This window comes from Bufo gargarizans, chromosome 9, assembly GCF_014858855.1.
Source record: "Bufo gargarizans isolate SCDJY-AF-19 chromosome 9, ASM1485885v1, whole genome shotgun sequence".
NCBI lineage: Eukaryota > Metazoa > Chordata > Amphibia > Anura > Bufonidae > Bufo > Bufo gargarizans.
This window is the reverse complement of record NC_058088.1, coordinates 79,088,157-79,108,706: the sequence shown is the minus strand read 5'-3', so window position 1 is coordinate 79,108,706 and position 20,550 is coordinate 79,088,157. Positions and strand designations below refer to the sequence as shown.

The following is a 20,550-nucleotide window of genomic DNA, read 5'->3' as shown; positions in this document are numbered from 1 at the left end:
TGACATTGAAAATCAAAACAAAAATCATCTAGAATACAAAATAAATGTAAACATAAAAATGCAATTTAAACAAGCATTCCCTTTTTTTACCTTTGCTTTATTTTTAACCCATTTTATCAGATCTGTTCATCAAAAAGATTTGCTCTTCATAAAATTCTATTTTTATATTTCATTGCATTATATTTCATTAAATATTATTATGGACGTCAATGCAACTATTATCTTATATATTTCTCACTAGGAACGCATGTACTCCTAAAATATGATGAGAAGAATTTTAAGTATAGACATTGTTAATGAGTCTCCGTTCAGGGAAAGCTATGTTATTTTAACTAACAATCACCCATTGAAGTGACAGGGGAGACATACATGTCTGTAATAGTACAAGGTCTATTATATTCTTATCAATACCATAAATTTGATAGTTGGGAAATGTCTAAACTGGTACCTTAAGGTCTAGGCTAGTGATGGACGAACATTGGCCGGGATGATTCGGGAACGCGCGCTCGCAATCAAATGTTTGCAAACCGCGCGTTCGCGGTGGGACCTGATCACTTTAATGGCAGGCAAACCTGAAAAACCTTCAGGTCATATTTGCAGCCAGCAAACACTTACTAGAAGTACACAAATAGTCCCACAACATGGACAGTGATATACTAGAGGGGGATCATTGGCAAAAATTCCCACAAAAAATATGTATTTTAATAAGGGGCCATTTTTATGCATCTCAAACTGAGGGAAACTTGAGGGAAACTCTCAAAAATGTGCCCTGCTGGAGCCTAGAAATTTTTTATTTCCTATCGGTTTTATGTATACAGATGTGCAGAATCTACCATGGAACTGTATGGTGAACGGACGCCACTGTACGCCATCAGTCTGAAGCATCTGTTAACGCATACATTTTTGGTATGCATTAAATGGATAGCAAAAATAGGATGTGAACCCAGCCCTAGTGTCAGAATAAGCACCAATACACAGCAGAGCAGCGTGGCGGAGAGGGGAGGCCACCATGTATTGACAGAGCACTACCTGGTCCTGGTGGTCAGGGATGAGGACTATGTTTCCCAAGGATCATTTTTTACTGAGATATACGGGGCACAGTATAATACACTAGAATCTATATAATATAAAGATATTATACCTACCTCCGAATAATAATACAATTAGATGGTCATTTATTTTATAGAAATACGTCTATGTTAGGCGTATTTCTGACACAGTTTGTGGCGCAAAGGTCCTTAGCACTGGAATCTGCATATTTTTCCCGCTCATGCCAGGTCTAAAGAAAATGGGGTGGGCAGGGAAAGGGATACAGTTATGGCCATCCAGTTATTAGATACCACCGCCATGCATTGACTGGATAACACCTCTGTACAGTGACCGGATAACACCTCCATACAGTGACCGGATAAAAGGATATAAGAGGGCACAGTACAGGGAATGACTAGGGGCACTGCACAGGGTGTGTTAAGAGGGCACAATGCAGGGTATAAAGGGGCACAGTACGGAGTTAGGGGCACAGTATGGGGTGGTGGGCACAGTCACATGACCCTGTGACATTAGAAGGTCCTTCGGGTGAATGCGGTTCATACGCCACCATAATGAGAGGCAGAGGAGTGAGACAAGGTTGTGATTATGTGGCTAGAGATAAAAGGCCCCAAAAATTAGGCAATAGGCATTCGCCTGACAGCAAAGAACTTTGGATTCTGTGGCTGGGGGTACATTAGGCAGTCACAGGATAAGTATGTAACTGTCGGCCAGTACAGGCCCCAAAAATTATGCAAAAGGCATTTACCTGACAGCAAAGAACTTTGGATTCTGTGGCTGGAGGTAAATTAGGCGGTCACAGGATAAATATGTAACTGTCGGCCAGTACAGACCCCCAAAATTAGGCATTCATCTGACATAAAAGGCCTTTTATGCCGGTGTATATTAGGCAAGGTCCATTCTTTGTTCTGGGTGGTGGCGGATATGTGTGGGCTGGCATGAGGAAATTCAATTACACGTGGTCATCACAAGTGTTGAATTCCTCTGAGATCCATGCCTCATTCATTTTAAAAAATGCGAGGTAGTCCACACTGTCGTGAGCTAGGCGAGTGCGCTTATCGGTCACAATCCCCCTCTGCTGCGCTGAATGTCCTTTCGGACAGGCCATCGACGAGGGGCAAGAGTTCCATGGCAAATTTTGCCAGCTCTGGCCACAGGTCAAGTCTGCACACCCAGTAGTCCAGGGGTTCGTCGCTTCCCGGAGCGTCCACACCAGCCGTTAACCCGATATAGTCGGACACCTGTCATTCTAAGCATTCCCTGAGGCTAAATCCAGGGGGCGGTTGTCGATGAGTTGGCTGCAAGAATGATCTCATATCCGAAGTGACCAACACATCTTCAAACTGCCCTCTTTTTTGGCTTTGTGGGTTCTGACGGCGTTGCTCCCACTGGGCTCGGTGATGGGAGGCCAGGTACCTTCTTAAGGTTGTTGTCCCTAGGTGAGTGTTGGGCTTACGCGACTTATGCGTTGACAGCACAGGCTGCAGATGGCAACACTATTGTCAGCAGCTGACGTAAACATAATCCCACACTGCAGAGCCATGTGCCTGCGTTCTGGGAGCGCAAGATATGACCGTGCATGGTGGATGGCTCATTCCAGATACATTTGAAGTCTGCTCTTTGCCTCCTGTGCACTGCTAATTCTGCCTGCTTCTCCTCCCTATCTGCTGCTCCATCTCTCCCTCTGAACTTTCCTCCTCTTCCTCTCTTGTGGGCACCCACATGACATCCATCGACACGTCATCATCGTCACCTTCACCACCACTGACATGAGAGATCTCGAAGTAGGCAGCAACAGCGGGGACCACCCTCCTTGGGCTGATCTGGGTACTGTCGTCAGACCTCTGGGTGGCAGCCGTTGCTACCTCCTCTTCCTCATCCAATGCCTAGAATGGCTGCGCATCGGTAAGGTCTGGAAATGGATGGGAAAAAAAATTACTCGAGTGGAGGGGCTGTGGTGGTGGTGTCTTTGGGGGTGCACACAGCAGAGCGTGAGGAGGGTGCAGATACAGAGGATGAGGAGGATGCAGAGGCGGAAAGCTGGGTGAGCCACTCAACCAACTCTGGTGCGTCCTTTGACATAATCGCACGCACCTTCTCCAACTTCCCACTTAGGCTCCGGCCTGGTGCACTTAACCGACCCCTACCACCCCTGTGGAACGGCCTGCATCTTCCTCTTCCTGTCATTTTCAAAATGACCCTGTGCCAAAGTCCCTAGAGAAGAGAAGTATTTGTGGAAGCTGATATATGGCAGGCCTCAATCAGTTGTTAGTTGAAGCTGGTATATCACCCTCAAGCAGTAATTTTGTGGATGCAGGTATATGGAAAACCTATATCGCTATTTTGTGGAAGCTGATAGATCGCAGCCCTCAATCAGTATTTTCTGGAAGAATACAAATGCACTATAATATACTTTATATGTTAGAAAGTATATTATAAGTATATCACACCCCTCTGTGTATCACACCTATCGATAGCACAACATTACCAGCAGTGAGCTTTAGTGTTAGGACCGGTCTTATAGAGATCACCTTGGCGTTCGGCAGACAGGCTCAAATGATATTGTACAAAATGTATTTGCTCAGCATCTCTAAGTTATTAACATAGCATTTGCAATGTAATATACTTTTGTACTCTACTTTTGGTTTGTAGAGTGCTGTTGCACCATGTGTTTACCAGCAGTGATGGTCAGTTTGCAGTGTTCGCCAGCGAACACATGCGGGCTGCCATCTTGACTCACCCGTCCAGCGATGCACAGGTAAGCCCTTAACTGTGCCTGTGCCGTGAGCCGGTCTGAAATCGAATGCGGTCACTGGGAGCAGGCAGTTCCGAGAACAGCCACCGGGGGCCTTCATCGGGCTATTCTCGGAACTATCGTCCCCATGATTCCCAAAACCGAACAAAATTGTCACTTCCCCCGGAAAACCTATCCTGGAGAGCGACCTTAGGTTCAGGGCAGGCTTGGTTCGTGCTGCCGTAACCCACCACCTGTGGTCTCTGACGGCCGTACGGAGGTCAGCTACCTCCAAAGACAGTCCCTGCATACAATCGACCAGCGCAGAAACAGTATCCATAGCAGCACTGAAAAACACAAAGGATAACGGTTTTTGGGCGGTTGATAATGTCACTGGTAATGGGGAAGGGGAAAACACCAGATACACACAAAAGAAATAGACAACAGTCTAAGCCTCAAAAGCTAAGGAATAGGGATGGTGACCTCCTAGTAATCCCTAAGCCTTTCCCTAACGCCTGCCAGTAGGAGCAGATCATGATGGTGGAAATGCTCATATGCCGGATACCTATGCCCTGCTAAAACTGACCGCATCTCCCTGAGGTCTAGAACCAGAACACACCAGAGAACAACAAACAGTACAGGCAACTTGTACTTAGCTTTGAGATGAATGGAGAAGCAGGAGATGCAAGACAAACAAGCTCTAGCAACTCCAAGAGGAAATATCAACCGCATGGTCAACAGTGTGAGGCGGAACTAAATAGAGCCTCATCACTGATAACAAGCAGACCCTGAGGAGAGGTGAGATCCAGCCAAACAACAACATACAAAGAGAAAAACAGAGAGACTTGTCAGATAGCCTCACGTGCAGAAAGTCTATCCGATCTTCTCACCTCTGTCACAGGAGGGACCGTGACCGCTGCTGCCACCTCCACACTGTCATTGTGCCACCCTGTGGCCTCCTCTTGATGCTGCTGCCGCCGCCACCTCCTCACTGTCATTGTGTCACTCTGTGGCCACCTCTTGATGCTGCTTCTACCTTCAGACTCTGTCATTGGGACACTCTGTGGTCTCCTCATGCTGCTTCCTCCTCATCACTATGTCATAGGGCCACTCTGTGGACTTCTCATGCTGTTCCCACTCTTCCCACTTCATGACTGGGCCACTATTTTGCCTTTTGGCCTGGCTGACATCATTTATTTGACCCTTCTTCTGATCTGTCAGAAGGAAGGAAAAATGAGACGTACAATGGATCCTGTCTATGTAACAGCTGTAAGGCCTGCAGGACATGGTCCCTATTTTGCATCAGAATTGGCAGCAAAAGCAGGAGTGGGTACAAAACACAGAAGACATGCAAATATTCCATTCACGTGCCATCTCTGTTTCAGATCCACTCCTGTTTTTTGGGGGGCTTTAGCAATACTGATGAATTACTGACCAAATGCTGACCGAGTGAAGGAGGATGGTCCACAGACAGGATTTGTTTTTTGGTGGTATTGTTCTGATGGCCCAGAGGAAGAACAAATTAATCAGTTACGTCAACACAAACTTACTGCTGACACCCTCTCCACTCTGTCGGGGGGCTCTGCTTGTATAAGCATTTAATAGAACAGGTTCTGTAGACGTCTATGTGGAATCAGCTGCCAATGGTGTAAAAGGAATGCGCTTCTTTTTTACGCTAACATTGACCTGTAAGGCTGAGTTGACACTTGAGTTATTTGGTCAGTTTTGGCCCCGTAACTGCCCAAATAAATGAAGTGTGCAGTGATTCTAAGAACGACGCCTGTCATCTGCATGTCATACTGACTCACAGTATTGTTTCACTAACACAGCAGACTCCCTATGTGTGTTACTGCAAGGCACCACTATAAAGGTTCTCTGCGGCCAGGAAATAGCCGTTTTTATAACGCGATTCGCCACAAATGAATAAGGATCAAACTGAATTTTTTTTTAAATTCTGCGAAATGGACGAATCGAATTTTTGAGAAATTCGCTCATCTCTATATATAATGAACCCTTTCTCAAAACAGAATAGCAATGTGCGCTGCCTAAATATTATACAGCTATAAACTATAGAGGACACAAGGGCACTTGAGTTGCAAAAACGTATTTTAAGGCCAATGTATGTATATCGAATGAGTCAAATTTTGCTCAAAGTGCCATCTGAGTTTTGGCAAATGCTGTAATCCAGTTTTAAAATAAGCGGTGGCCACAGGCAATTAATGTATTTTCTTCTTTTTTTTTCCCCCAGGCAGCCCACTCAGTGTATTTTGCAGAGCCTTCTTTGGATTCAGTGGCGAATCAGGTCCAATGATCTACTGGATGAGGGGAGAGAAATTCATTGAAGAATTAGAGAATCATATTAAGGAAGGAGTAATTAGGTAAGCAACACGGTTACTCATTGAATTTATGAAACGGTCAAAAAACTATTTGATGTAAATTGCAGCAAATCACAGCATAGCTTTCATTTATTATTGTGCTCTTGAAAAATGAAAGCTGCATTGTGATTGGTGGGGCAGCAAAGACTATTTTTAACCGATTATTTACAACTTGTGGGTAGTCCATCGTATAGGTTAACGTGTCAGGAGACAGATCTCACATGTGTCATGTACTGTCCCTAAAGCTCTTTTTTCTGAAACCAATAAAAAGCCCATCTAGCGCATATACTTGCTGCAAAATACCATGCAAATTTTTCCTGTCCCATGTAGGTAGAATTTTTTAAATCCCCATATATTGTACTGTAAATGATTGTGGATTGTCGGTGTAGAATGAAAAAAAATCAGGATGTATGAATTCACCGTTTCCCTTTTTAACATTAGATTAGCCATTTTATGTGACGACTATTTTCTAAAGTAATATAACCACTGCATCATCCGCCATACTTTAATATTCTGCATATGATCTTCAAATTTAGTGCATGCTAGAACCAGGATTCAAACTCCCAACCTTCTATATTAGAGGCAAGGACCTTATCCACTCAGCTATAAAGCTAAATGCTAAACTGTGTCAGAAAAAACTCACTACATCAGAAACTACTATGAGGTTTTTCTGACACAGTTTAGCATTCAGCTTTATAGCTGAGTGGATAAGGTCCTTGCCTCTAATGTACAGGGGGTATGGAGTTCAAATCACAGCAGAAACTTTTGAGAAATAGATGCTAAATTACATTTAAAGGGTTTCTACCACTTGCAGATCACATATTTGGTGATCAGACACTAGCGATCCGCTAGTGTCTGATGTAGCTTACAAGCTAATTATTACCTTAATCCGTTCGGCCCATACCTCAAAAAAAGCACTTATATCTTTATGCAAATGAGCCTCTAGGTGCTATGCAGGCATTTTTCCAGCACCTAGAGGCTCCGTCTACCTTGCAGTTTGCCGCCCAGCGCCTCGCTCCAGCACGCCCATCTTCAACTCTATTCGATCCTCCCCCTGCTTCTGCCTTCCGAAATCTCGCGCCTGCGCCGTTCGTCGCGGCATTCGGCGCAGGCGCAGTCAATGTCTGACCGCTCCGTGCTCAGACATTTCCACTGCGCCTGCGCCGATGACATCGGCGCAGTGGAAATGTCTGAGCACGGAGCGGTCAGACATTGACTGCGCCTGCGCCGAATGCCTCCGAATGCCGCGACGAACGGCGCAGGCGCGGGATTTCTGAAGGCTGAAGCAGGGGGAGGATCGAATACGGTAAGAGATGGGCGTGCTGGAGCGAGGCGATGGGCGGCAAACTGCAAGGTAGACGGAGCCTCTAGGTGCTGGAAAAACGCCTGCATAGCACCTAGAGGCTCATTTGCATAAAGATATAAGTGCTTTTTTTGAGGTATGGGCCGAACGGATTAAGGTAATAATTAGCTTGTAAGCTACATCAGACACTAGCGGATCGCTAGTGTCTGATCACCAAATATGTGATCTGCAAGTGGTAGAAACCCTTTAAATACACTGACTCGAGCATCGTGCTGGTGTTCGGCCGAGCATGCTCGATCAACACTAGTAGGAAGTTGATGGAAAATTCTCCTGGATCGATTCTAAAGAAATTCTGATACTAACAAATCTGAAGTTTTTGAAAAATTTGGGTCAAACCTAGATTCTTTAAGTCGCTCATCCCTAACAATGGTCCCAGGAATCTTGCATGTATAACAAACTGAAGCCAAGTTTGATGAGTCTAATCTATAGAAAGTAAAGAACCCCCCTTAAATGATAGAAATCTGCATTTATTATTGGCTTTTTGTGGCTTTCAAGTTTCCTAAACTTAATAGGTTTGCTACAGAGTACACAGTGTTTCAAGATTAGCATGTGTAAAAGGTCAGAGGATGAAAATAAACCAACGCATTGATCCCTGATTATGGAAATGTCACTTGTAGAACACTCCGACTCTTCCTTTAATGATCAAGGAAATAACAATACATCTTCAATTGGAAATGCTGTAAGTGTTATAATGCCATCCAGTGAACCTGCAATGAAAAAGTAGTTATTTAATAGCAGCACTTCCCCCACTGTAATCCCAGCTTTCATAACTGATCATCTAAATGTTTCTGAACCGTGCTTCAATGATCCTGCAAATAGTAATAATAAACCCCACGTCTTTCCAATTAACTGAGAACTACATGTACTGCAAACACTGTAATTATGCCGGAAAGCTACAAATAACGCGCGGGCTTAATGAGAAATTCTGATGAAACATTTCACAAGATTGTACTTTTGTTCGTCATAAAAGAAAAATAGCCTTGTTTTATGGTGAGTTACTCCCGGATGTTATTATGATATGGCTAGGTGGTGGTAAAAGGACATTAACATTTTCTTTTAAATTATTCTTAGGGTACATTCACACGACCATATTATTTTTTCCGCATTTTGCGGAATAGAAGCAGACCCATTCATTCCTATGGGTGAATAAAATGTGCGGACAACATTCAGTATGTTGTCTGCATCCGTGTGTCCGCATTTCTATTCCGCAAAAATATGAATCATCATGTCCTACTATTGTCCGTACAGATCGGTCCGCAGCACCATTCAAGTTAATGGATCCGCAAATTGAGGATGACATACAGAATGGTTTCCGTATGGCATCCGTTTTTTGCGGATCCATTTCTGTATTTTTGAAGGCCTTAATAATTCTTTTTTTTTTCTCTCTTTCTCTCTTTTTTTTTTCCTTCCGTTTTTTGCGGACCGTAAAAAACGAAGACATACGGAAGTCATTTGTCTGCAAAATGCGGACACAGGGTTCTGTTATTTGCGGACCACAAATCTGAAAGGATTACACACGGTTGTGTGAATGTACTCTTAATCTAATCTAGACATTATCATTTTTTTGTCTTGCCTGTTTTGGAGATTGTCTAGACCAACACCTTAGGGCTCATGCAGACGAACGTATTTTCTTTCCAGATCTGTTCCAGTTTTTTTGCGGACCGCATGCAGGACCATTCATTTCAAAGGGTCTGCAAAAAACAAAAGTTACTCCATGTGCATTCTGTTTCCATATGTCTGTATTTACGTTCCGCAAAAAAATGTCCACATTACGGACAAAGATAGGACTGTTCTATTAGGGGCCAGCTGTTCAGTTCTGCAAAATATGGAATGCACACGGATGTCATCCGTATTTATTGAGGATCCGTTTTTTGCGGACCGCAAAATACATGCGGTCGTGTGCATGAGCCCTTAAACTAGGGCTACATGGAGACATGTAGGGAGCAACTACACTGCAACATGTGTCGCACAACATTTTTTATAATGCTACTGTCTACTGTGTCGCACTGAAACTGCGACGCGACAGTCTCAAAAAAATCCATTGTATTTGCAGGTCTATATTGTGTTTTCCTACTTTTCTAGCAGTAGGAACTATAAAGCAAGTGACGGTAACAGCCATCCTGCTGGAGCTGCGGAATCATCCCTGAATAGTGTCAATCTCCTCCCATTTGCTTTAGTTCCTGGTGAACTAATCTTTGTCAGGAAGGTGAACTAAATTATTTAGATCACTTAGAACAGGGATGCTCAACCTGCGGCCCTACAGCTGTTGTAAAACTACAACTCCCACCATGCCCTTCTGTAGGCTGAAAGCTGTAGGCTGTCCGGGAATGATGGGAGTTGTAGTTTTGCAACAGCTGGAGGGCCGCAGGTTGAGCATGCCTGACTTAGAAGATCAGTTCATTTTGAACTGATCGTTCACAAACTACTGATCACTATTCTGAGCTGAGCATAGGGAGAGACGTGGCAAGCCGTAAGCTAAGAAATGTACAGTAATTCAATACATTCAATAAGATGAAAGTCTTTTCTTATTCCAGTGCCAGCGTTCCAACCAATACCACCATACTCATCTTTTGCTGGCTTTACTTCTTCCAGGCAGGCCAGAACAGCAATAATTAGCATTTTGTCCTCAGGGGGGCTCCTAGCCTTTCTGCTGCTTGAAGGCGGAAACTGAAATGTCGCCCCTCCCTCCCCAATGCCAGTTTCCTAACCTAACTCCTTCCCTTCAGCTGCTCCTCTTTTGCCCCTACCCAGTGCTGTCTGAAGTGATCGCCTCACCTAGCCTCATTGGTGGTGCACCCCTGTTTGTCACCCACCCAACTATATAGTGCGGTCTTCATTATTAAATGAAAGGCAGCTGCATGCTAATTGGCCGCAAGGTTCTTCACCGCAGTATGGCCACTCGGTGTGGCCGTACCCTAAGGCAGAGTTGCCTGGGTATACCCGATTTATAGAGATTTGTGACAATTTAAATCATAACGAATCTAATTTCTTGGCGAACTTCAGAGAAGTTGAGGGATCAAATTTTCCTAAACTTCCCTCATCTCTAGTACCTGTCATCACATTAGCCGAATGCTACAAATGATATGGTGCTGTAGTTCACAACACAGCAAATACGGCGCATGCCATAAATACGCTCTCCTTTCTCCTCCGGTGATTGCATGTTAGCTTACTGTGCATGTCATGAGAGGAGAAGGGAAAGAGTATTTATGGAGCTTTCACGAGATTTCAGAAGCATCAGGGTGGCTTGGAGCAGTCAGTGGGATGTCAATCACAATAAGATTGGTAGACTTGTGGCCATGACTCAGGCAGTGTAAGAAGACACCCGATGACTCCATGACCCACATTTACATTTAGAAAGGTAAATAAAGTGTATTTAGATAAAAATGTCAAGGCAAGGAGCTTTAAAAGGCAACAAAGATTTCACTGTCTTGTGACCTACAGCACCTTATCATAAGTTGCATATGACAGGTTCTCTTAAAATGGTTCCAGAACAGCTCTGAATGATAGCCAGAGTCTTATGGTTGTGCAATGATCACATCCTACAATATAACATCATAGGCCACGCATTGTTTTGGCCAACTTACAATACTTACATTCAGGTAGGCAAATGTATGTTGGAATGCCTAAATAAAGTATAAGATGTATGTTATTAATGTTTGTTTGTACTGCCGTCAGTTTATAATGATGCATCACTTTGATTTAGGTTACTAAGAGAACACCTTGGGGAGAAGGAGGTAGAACTGGCCTTAACATTTGATGCTGTTCAAGAAGCAGACCTGGGTAACTACACCTGTCATGTGGAAAACAGAAATGGCCGCAAGCATGCTAGTGTCCTCCTGAGAAAGAAAGGTAGATATTGACCTCAGCTCGTTACTAATGGCTCGTTTTCTGCTAAATAAATGGCATGTTTGACTTCTTACAGCTTTCAGTGAACGCACATCCAAATTTAATTGCATCGTAAACTTTAGAGATGAGCGAATCGAATCCCACAAAGTGGAATTCGATCCGAATTTCACAATAAACTTGATTCGCCTAGAAGCCAAATTTCTTCGTGGTTTGTGTCAGTGAATCAATTTAACCTGAAATAGTATAAATTTTTATTTTTTTTTAAATAATCTAACTTACCTCCTCCATTTGCTCGCAACGGGCTGCCAGCCTCCATCTTGCTTGAAGATCTCGGCCAAAATCCCGTGCGGCACGAGAAATCCCGTGCGGCAGCCGGCGTGATGTCGTAATCTCGCGCCGCACAAGAATTCGGCTGAGATCTTCAAGCAAGATGGAGGCTGGCAGCCCGTCGCGAGCAAATGGAGGAGGTAAGTTTGATGTCATTTTTTTTATTGTTAATTATACACTCAGATGCCGCGATCATGTATGAATGCGGCATTTGAGGAGTACAATGACGGGGAAGACGTTATCGCAGCTCCCTGTCATTGCACCCGCTACTTACAAAAAATGTGCTTCGTGACGAAGTAATTTGGCACAAAGCAAATGTTTTTGTGAAATTCGGCGAATCAGCCGAATCGAACTTTTGAGAAATTCGCTCATCTCTAGTAAACTTTGTTGTCATGATAGTACACACAGGTTATATGTGAATCATCCTATAAGAAATTGCCTCCAAACACTGCTCCAAACACTAAGGCCCCTTTCACACGGGCGAGTTTTCCGCGTGGGTGCAATGCGTGAGTTGAACGCATTGCACCCGCACTGAATCAGGACCCATTAATTTCTATGGGGCTGTTCACATGAGCGGTGATTTTCACGCATCACTTGTGCGTTGCGTGAAAATCGCAGCAAGCTCCATTTTGTGCGTTTTTCACGCAACGCAGACCCCATAAAAGTGAATGGGGCTGAGTGAAAATCGCAAGCATCCGCAAGCAAGTGCGGATGCGGTGCGTTTTTCATGCACGGTTGCTAGGTGACGATCGGGATGGGGACCCGATCTTTATTATTTTCCCTTATAACATGGTTATAAGGGAAAATAATAGCATTCTGAATACAGAGTGCATAGTACAATAGCGCTGGAGGGGTTAAATTTTTTTTAATAATAATTTAACTCGCCTTAATCCACTTGCTCGCGCAGCCCGGCTTCGCTTCTTTGCTGTGTACAGGAAAAGGACCTGTGGTGACGTCACTCCGGTCATCACATGGTCCATCACATGATCTTTTACCATGGTGATGGACCATGTGATGACCGAAGTGACGTCACCACAGGTCCTTTTCCTGTACACAGCAAAGAAGAAGACAGAAGAGAAGCCGGGCTGCGCGAGCAAGTGGATTAAGGTGAGTTGAATTTGTTTTTTATTTTTTTTTAACCCCTCCAGCGCTATTGTACTATGCATTCTGTATTCAGAATGTATTATTTTCCCTTAGAACCATGTTCTAATGGAAAATAATACAATCTACAGAGCACCGATCCCAAGCCCAAACTTCTGTGAAGAAGTTCGGGTTTGGGTACCAAACATGCCGATTTTTCTCCCGCGCGTGCAAAACGCATTACAATGTTTTGCCCTCGCGCGGAAAAATCATGCATGTTCCCGCAACGCCCGTGTGAAAGAGGCCTAATAGTTTGTGATACTACATCCCAGCTCCCCACCTATGGTTCATATTGATATCATAGGAATTAAACCTCATCTGAGTTATGCAGACTCACGTGCCCAGATTTTAATTCACTAAAACTAAGACTTCCTTTTGTAAATATCGATTCTGCTGTTGTAGTCTATTACCTAGTAAATCAGAAAAGCAGCACACTGATTTATTCCCCTCTAGTAGGGATCTGTCATCCCTTATATATGAGCGAACAAGGAGAAATATTGGAAAACTCATTTGAAAAGTTTTCCGTTGTTTTTTCCTCTTAAAAAAAAACGACAACACAAATCCTTGTAACTCTAGTCTCTAAGCAATCTATCTTCCACCTGATTGTCTTTCAAATAATCTATGAAGCTTTTTCATAAATTCCTTCCCCTATCCATACAGTATGTATCTTTTACTTGTCTTAAAGAGCTATTCTCACCTGGGACATTGATGGCATATTGCAAAGGAACAAAAAAAACAAAAAAAAACACTGTGGTATCCTTGCAAAAGCTGTGTCCCAATGACTGTTTAGTGGAACAAAAGGACATGGAGGCAGTGTCAATAAAGTAGTGGAGAAAAAGGTTATTTTAATCCATGTTGTAGCAGTGCAAACACATGCTTTTGGGGGGTAAGCGGAGCTAGTGTCGGATGGAGATGGCTGCTTGAAGTTGCTGCTCCGAGTGATACCTCACCCTTTTTGCATGGTCATACTGCCTGAAGGATCAATTATGGTCAAAATTGGAGGAATCCGGGGATGCCACTGGACCTCAAAAAGCAGCACTGAGTAGTGGGGAAATGGAGAAATTCATGAAAAAAGCAGCCGCCACTTATCCAACCCGAGACTCTAAGGTGGCGCTGGCCACACCGCGGGACACGAGCAGCCTGAGGCCTCAGTTGAAGAACCCGACAGCCTCCCTATATCTTGCACCTATTTGAGAGAAGCTCTGGCTTCTTCCCTGGCATCAGCGCTTGAACCACTTAGCTTGGATTTTTCAGTAATTAAGCAAGATGTCCACCACATAGGGAGGAGAGTTGAGTCACTAGAGGAGTCCCAAACAGCAGTTCTCCAACCTCAGTCTGCTGTGACACAGCGCTTATCCTCAGTTCAAAGACCTTTAAATATTATATAATGCTATATAAGAGTAAGAAAACCGCAGGAGGCGTAAAAACCTGAGATTCCGTGGCATACCTGAAACTGTTGCTCCTGGAGACACCCCCAATGAAAATTTGCAATCAAGACTACTCCTAAAGTCAAAGATATTGCAGCCTTCTCATTGGCCCACAAGCATTAAGCAGTGAGGGGTCATGGGTACTGAAGAAAAAGAAATGTTGAATATTCGCGATTCCGAAGATATAGCACTATATTCTAGATATTTGCGAATTCTTGAAAGTGCCAATATTCGCAATAAAATTTGCGATTAGAATATTTGCAATCAATACTATTCATCAACATAGGCTCCTGCCTCAAAAAGGAGAGAAGAGCTCGTATAGACTCTCTCTTGACTGAGATATAACGGAGGGAGACTCTTCACAAACAATCCCTATTGGACTCTCATCTCTCTAAATTAACTGAATTGCGAGCCGAACTGAAGAATCTCCTTAATACTGCCTCAGCCAAATATTTCTTACACTTGTAATATAAGTATTTTGAACATGGTGACAAAGCTTCCAGATTCTTGATGAGTCGCATTAAGCAGATAAAATCACATAACTAGTTGTAATTGCTACACCCCCTCCTGAGTTGTGAACTGTACAGTTCCATGGCTTCTGCCAGTCATTATACAATATTTCCCAAAATGATCCAGCGGGTAGTCCCCCGGCCTCCCTAGATTATATTAATGGATTCCTTCACTGCCTTTCACTTCCAAAATTAGACAACTCCCAGATAGATGCCTACAATCCCCGTTCACAGGTGAACTCATGACAGCGATAAAACAACTACCCATAGGGAAAGCCCCAGGCCCAGATGACCTCCCAGCCCTTTACTAGCGCACTTTCAGTAAATCCCTTCTCCTACATTTACTATCAATCTCTCCTGGGCTCCCCCTTGACTATTGATATGACTAGAGCTCACATCTCTATCCTCCCTAAAGAGGGGAAAGATCCAGCAAACTGTGCCAATTATCTCCCCATCTCTCTACTCAATATGGACTTGAAGCTACTGGCTAAAATGTTGGCCACGAGCCTCTCCACATACTTACCTCTCCTGATGCACAGAGACCAGACAGGATTTATTAAGGGAAGGGAGGGAGGGACAACACAGCCAGAGTTCTGAATGTCCTATTTTACGCTCAAAAACACTCCTGCCCACTGGTTCTTCTCGGCACTGATGCCAAGAAGGCCTTTGACAGGGTCAAATGGGACTTTATGCGTTTTACCTTAGTGAAATTTGGTCTCCCAGAACCCTTTATCAGAGCTATCTTCTCTATGTATACTAACTAGTGATGATCGAACACATTGCTATATTCGCGTGCTCGGCTGAGCACCCGATTATAATGGATGTCAATGGGAGACAACCAGTCACCCCCTGCTCTGAAGAGGGGAGGGTGCCTGGTCCATTGGAAAAAGTCAGAAAGTGACAAACACCACCGAAATGGATCGGGAACAGCATGGGGCGATGTCTGGATGCATCTTTGACTCCCAGGTCGCTGCTGGGAACCATGTTGTCCGAGTTGTACGCCACTTTTACAGACTGATAAAAATACGCACAATACCCCCCCAAAAAAAATTTACTGAAAAAATTGTTAGGATACATTCTTTCCTGTATATTCAATTGTATATTGTCACGGCCACGGTTATGGTCGTGACTCCTTGGGAGCCGCATACAGTTGCCCGCGGTTGTGGTTGTTGTTTCAACCGCAGCTGAGGCATATTGTAGTTGGCCTCAGTGCGGTTGCCGCGGACAACAGCTATGTGTGCGGTTCCCGGGGAGTTGTGTGCGTGTGTGGATGCACTTTGTTTGTATGTCTGGTGTGCACTTGTTGTTGTTTGGTGCGCACGGACATCGTCCTTTCACTGTGGCTGCCCGTGGCAACGTTTGGTATTATGTACATGTGGTGGCAGTGTCTCGGCCTTCGGGCTGTCTCCCAGGACGGCTGCCACCCATGTCGTTGCCAGCGGCAACAGCCACAGGGTGATCAGGTTGGTCACTTCCCCTGTATGTGTGTTTTCCCTTCTGTGTGCTGGAAGGGTTAACTTCCTTCCCAGTGTGTGAGTTGTGTCACTGGGTGTGGTTGACCGGTGGGTGTGGCCACTTTGCCCTATAAAGCCTGTGTCTGGAGCACAGCTCAGTAGGTTGCTTTCAGTCATGCTTGGCTGAAGCAGCCTCCTGTGAATTCCTATCCTTCTTGTAAGGGCCACCCTTCCGGTCATACTGTCACGGCTGGTGGTGGGGGAAACCGCCAGCCGTGCGGTGCCAGGAGATGGTAGGGTTACCCCTTGGCCGGGACCACAGAGTTAGGGAGCAGGTCACTTCCTATTGCGTCCCTAACGCTGACCCTGTCTCCTGTCAGTATGAGCCGACCTTGGTGGTAGGAGGGCTCATACGCCGGAACCTAAAAGTCCCTGCAAGCCCTCAAGTCGGCCCTGAACTAGGGGACAGAGTAAGACGACCTGCTCCTCCTAGACACGGAGGAGCAGGAGTCTCAACGGCCAAGCAACCCAGGGGATACAAAAACAGCTATGGCAGTGGCAGTCAAATGGAACCAACTCATCACTCACCTGCCACAGACAACACAACCAGGAACCCATGTGCAGGTGCTGTAAATACAAGACAACAACGGACACAGCACACACCAGACATCACACAGGAACCCTGGACCATAGGCTGCAATAACACAATCCCATACACACCTAGATAACACCGTGAAACATAGTTTTTACTAACAAAGGTTTTAAACTTATGACCGGAAGGGTGGCCCTTACAAGAAGGATGGAATCCACAGGAGGCTGCTTCAGCCAAGCATGACTGAAAGCAACCTACTGAGCTGTGCTCCAGACACAGGCTTTATAGGGCAAAGTGGCCACACCCACCGGTCAACCACACCCAGTGACACAACTCACACACTGGGAAGGAAGTTAACCCTTCCAGCACACAGAAGGGAAAACACACATACAGGGGAAGTGACCAACCTGATCACCCTGTGGCTGTTGCCGCTGGCAACGACATGGGTGGCAGCCATCCTGGGAGACAGCCCGAAGGCCGAGACACTGCCACCACATGTACATAATACCAAACGTTGCCACGGGCAGCCACAGTGAAAGGACGATGTCCGTGCGCACCAAACAACAACAAGTGCACACCAGACATACAAACAAAGTGCATCCACACACGCACACAACTCCCCGGGAACCGCACACATAGCTGTTGTCCGCGGCAACCGCACTGAGGCCAACTACAATATGCCTCAGCTGCGGTTGAAACAACAACCACAACCGCGGGCAACTGTATGCGGCTCCCAAGGAGTCACGACCATAACCGTGGCCGTGACATATATAAAGTGCAAGTGCTGCAAAAAAATAGGAGTGCCTCATTCACATTGTGGTACAATAGTTTAGTTAGTGGGACTCCTACACTCATAAAGCCTATGTATTTAGAGAAAGGGCTGCCAAAAATTACAAGGAACCAGCACTCCAAAACACCTTTTGTTACACATAAAAGAGGGCATCATACACACCCTTGAAAAATTATGATTGATGTCCTGCTGGTAACTCTCAAAAACATTTGGAGCAAGGGCCTGCTATTCTGACCATCTAAAACCTTAGGGGCGAGGGCCTGCTGCCGCATTGGTGACTCTAGATAACCTCAAGGCAATTGCACGTCCCCGTGATGGCGACGGTCCATTTTGATGTCTGCCCCCATCAACTTTCAATGTTCTTTTCTGTGCCTACCATGGTGATCACAGGTAACGGGGAATCAGGGTTTGATGCCGGAGAGGGAGCTTGAGAAAGGGATACCACATCCAAGGGAGGTCAATGGATGAAATCTGATTGGCTGTTGTTGCCTTGCCCCTTTTTTATCCTAATTGTGAACCACCCAGAGAGGGTGGGTCAAGTTATTAAAGCAGAAGCATGCAAGGAAGGCAGCGGGCACGTGGCAATTCCCCACTCCCGACTTGGGGAGGTATTGACGATAAATAACAATACAGCACTCCTAATCGGCCCTATTATTGGAATGAGTACACTTTCCGTTAACGAGGATCTATTGAAGGTCAAGTCTGGTGCCAGTAGCCAACTTGCTCCCAGCCTCCACATTGTTCACCCAGTGTGCCATCATGGTGAGGATTGTGTTGCCGCTTTGTTGACTCTAGATACCTTCTAGGCAATCGCACGTCCCCGTGATGGCAACGATCCATTTGGATGTCTGCCCTATCAACTTTGGAGCAAGTTTTCAACAAGGACCTTCTGGTATAGCACTGTTTTGCTTGTCCTCTCCACCAGAGGAATGAGAGATGAGAAGTTCTCTTTGTAGTGGGGGTCAAGAAGGGTGTACAACCAGTAATCCATCTTGTCTAAAATGCATATAACACGTGGGTTGTGGGAAAGGCAGCCTAACATGAAGTCAGCCATGTGTGCGAGAGTAACAGGCAAGACTTCGCTGTTGTCATCAGAAGGTGAGCTGACCCTGTAAAACATTATATGCAAGGGTCCGAGGGCCTGCAGTTGAGCTGACCCTTTAAAAGATTTTAGGTGAGGGCCTGCAGTTTAGCTGACTCTGTAAAACATTATATGCGAGAGCCTGCAGGTGAGCTGACCAAGTAAAACATTATATTCGAGGGCTTGCAGTTGAGCTGACCCTGTAAAACATTATATGCGAGGGCCTGCTGCTGAGCTGACCCTCTAAAACATTAGAGGCGAGGGCCTGCTGATGAACTGATGCTCTAAAACATTATATGCAAGTGCCTACTGGTGAGCTGACCCAGTAAAACATTATATGCGAGGGCCTGCAGTTGAGCTGACCCTGTAAAACATTATATACAAGAGTCTGCTGTTAAGCTGACCATCTAAAACATAAGAAGCGAGGGCCTGCTGATGAGCTGATGCTCTAAAACATTATATGCGAGTGCCTGCTGCGGAGCTGACGCTCTAAAACATTATATGCGAGTGCCTGCTGGTGAGCTGACGCTCTAAAACATTATATGCTAGCGCCTGCAGGTGAGCAGATGCTGTAAAACATATGTGAGTGTCTGCAGGTGAGCTGACACTCTAAAACATTATATGCGAGTGCATGCTGTTCAGCGGACCCTATAAAAAAATTTGAGTGGAGGGCCTGCAATTAGAGTGAAGGGAATATATACAATCTGGATGAGGAATAGGAGGAGGAGAAAACAAGATTCAACCATATAATTTTCTTTTGTGGTGAAAAAGGTGCATGGGAATACACTACAGTAGATTGAGTACATTATAAATGATAGATTGAAATTTACTTTATGTTCATCATCAGCTCAGCACTCCTCTGGGGGAGTTGAGAAGTCAGGGGCAATCCAGGCCTTGTTCATTTTTATCTGTCAACCTGTCAGCATTTCCATTGGATATAGGAATACAAAAAAAAGAGGATTACAGTACAATTGGAACTCTCTGGTCCTAGGGATGGACCAGGAATCACGAGAAAGGTACCTGGAGTAGAGGTTATCAGAGGCGCCAAGGGGTGGAGGTGAGTTCTGTAGAGAACAATATATAGCATTGCCATTGGACACGCTTATCTGTTATAATGCCACCAGCAACACTAAATACATGCTCAGACAAAACGCTGGCGGAAAGGCAGGCCAGCACCTCCAAGGCTTGGACATTCAGTAATTGTAAGGCACTGAGGGAACATTTAGAACGCTGACACGGTCTGCTATGTATTCCTTCACCATCTTCCAAAACTTTTACCTCCTAGTACTACTAGGCCGCGCTTCAGGGTGAGGTTGCTGGCGAGGTGTCATGAAAGTGTCCCATGCCGTGGCGAGTGTTGCCCTGACTTTGTTGGAACTGCTGTGCGTTCCCCTTGTCTCCCTTCCTCGGTTGCCTAAGGAAGTACGGACTATGCCGGCCGCGTTTGGAGCAATCTCTCAACAAATACCCTCTGGTATTTCACAGTTTTAAATGTTCTCTCCACCACAGGAATGAGAGATGAGAAGTTCTCTTTGTAGTGGGGGTAGAGAAGGGTGAACAACCAGTAATCCGTGTTATTTAAAATGCGTATAACGCGAGGGTCGCTGGATAGGCAGCCTAACATGAAGTCAGCCATGTGTGCCAGAGTACCAACAGTCAAGACTTCGATGTAGACATCAGGATGACTCTCCATCTCCTCATCCTCCTCCTCCTCCTCTGCCCATCCACGCTGAACAGATGGCCCTCAACCATAATTTTTTTTCATGGTCAGACCAGCAGCAGGCCCTCGCCCCTAATGTTTTAGAGAGTCAGCTCATCAGCAGACCCTCAACCATACTTTTTTAGATGGTCAGAACAGAAGCAGA

The 20,550-nt window shown here is 45.1% G+C and overlaps 1 protein-coding gene across 1 annotated transcript in view; it reads left to right on the top strand.

The window, feature by feature from the left end:
- Positions 1 to 20,550, top strand: part of IL1RAPL2 (interleukin 1 receptor accessory protein like 2) — an 889,940-nt gene that overhangs the window by 810,007 nt on the left and 59,383 nt on the right. The window contains exons 5-6 of the mRNA XM_044268964.1: positions 6,030 to 6,159; positions 11,223 to 11,368. Of these exons, the coding sequence (XP_044124899.1) occupies positions 6,030 to 6,159; positions 11,223 to 11,368 (276 nt within the window). The remainder of the gene's footprint in view (positions 1 to 6,029; positions 6,160 to 11,222; positions 11,369 to 20,550) is intronic.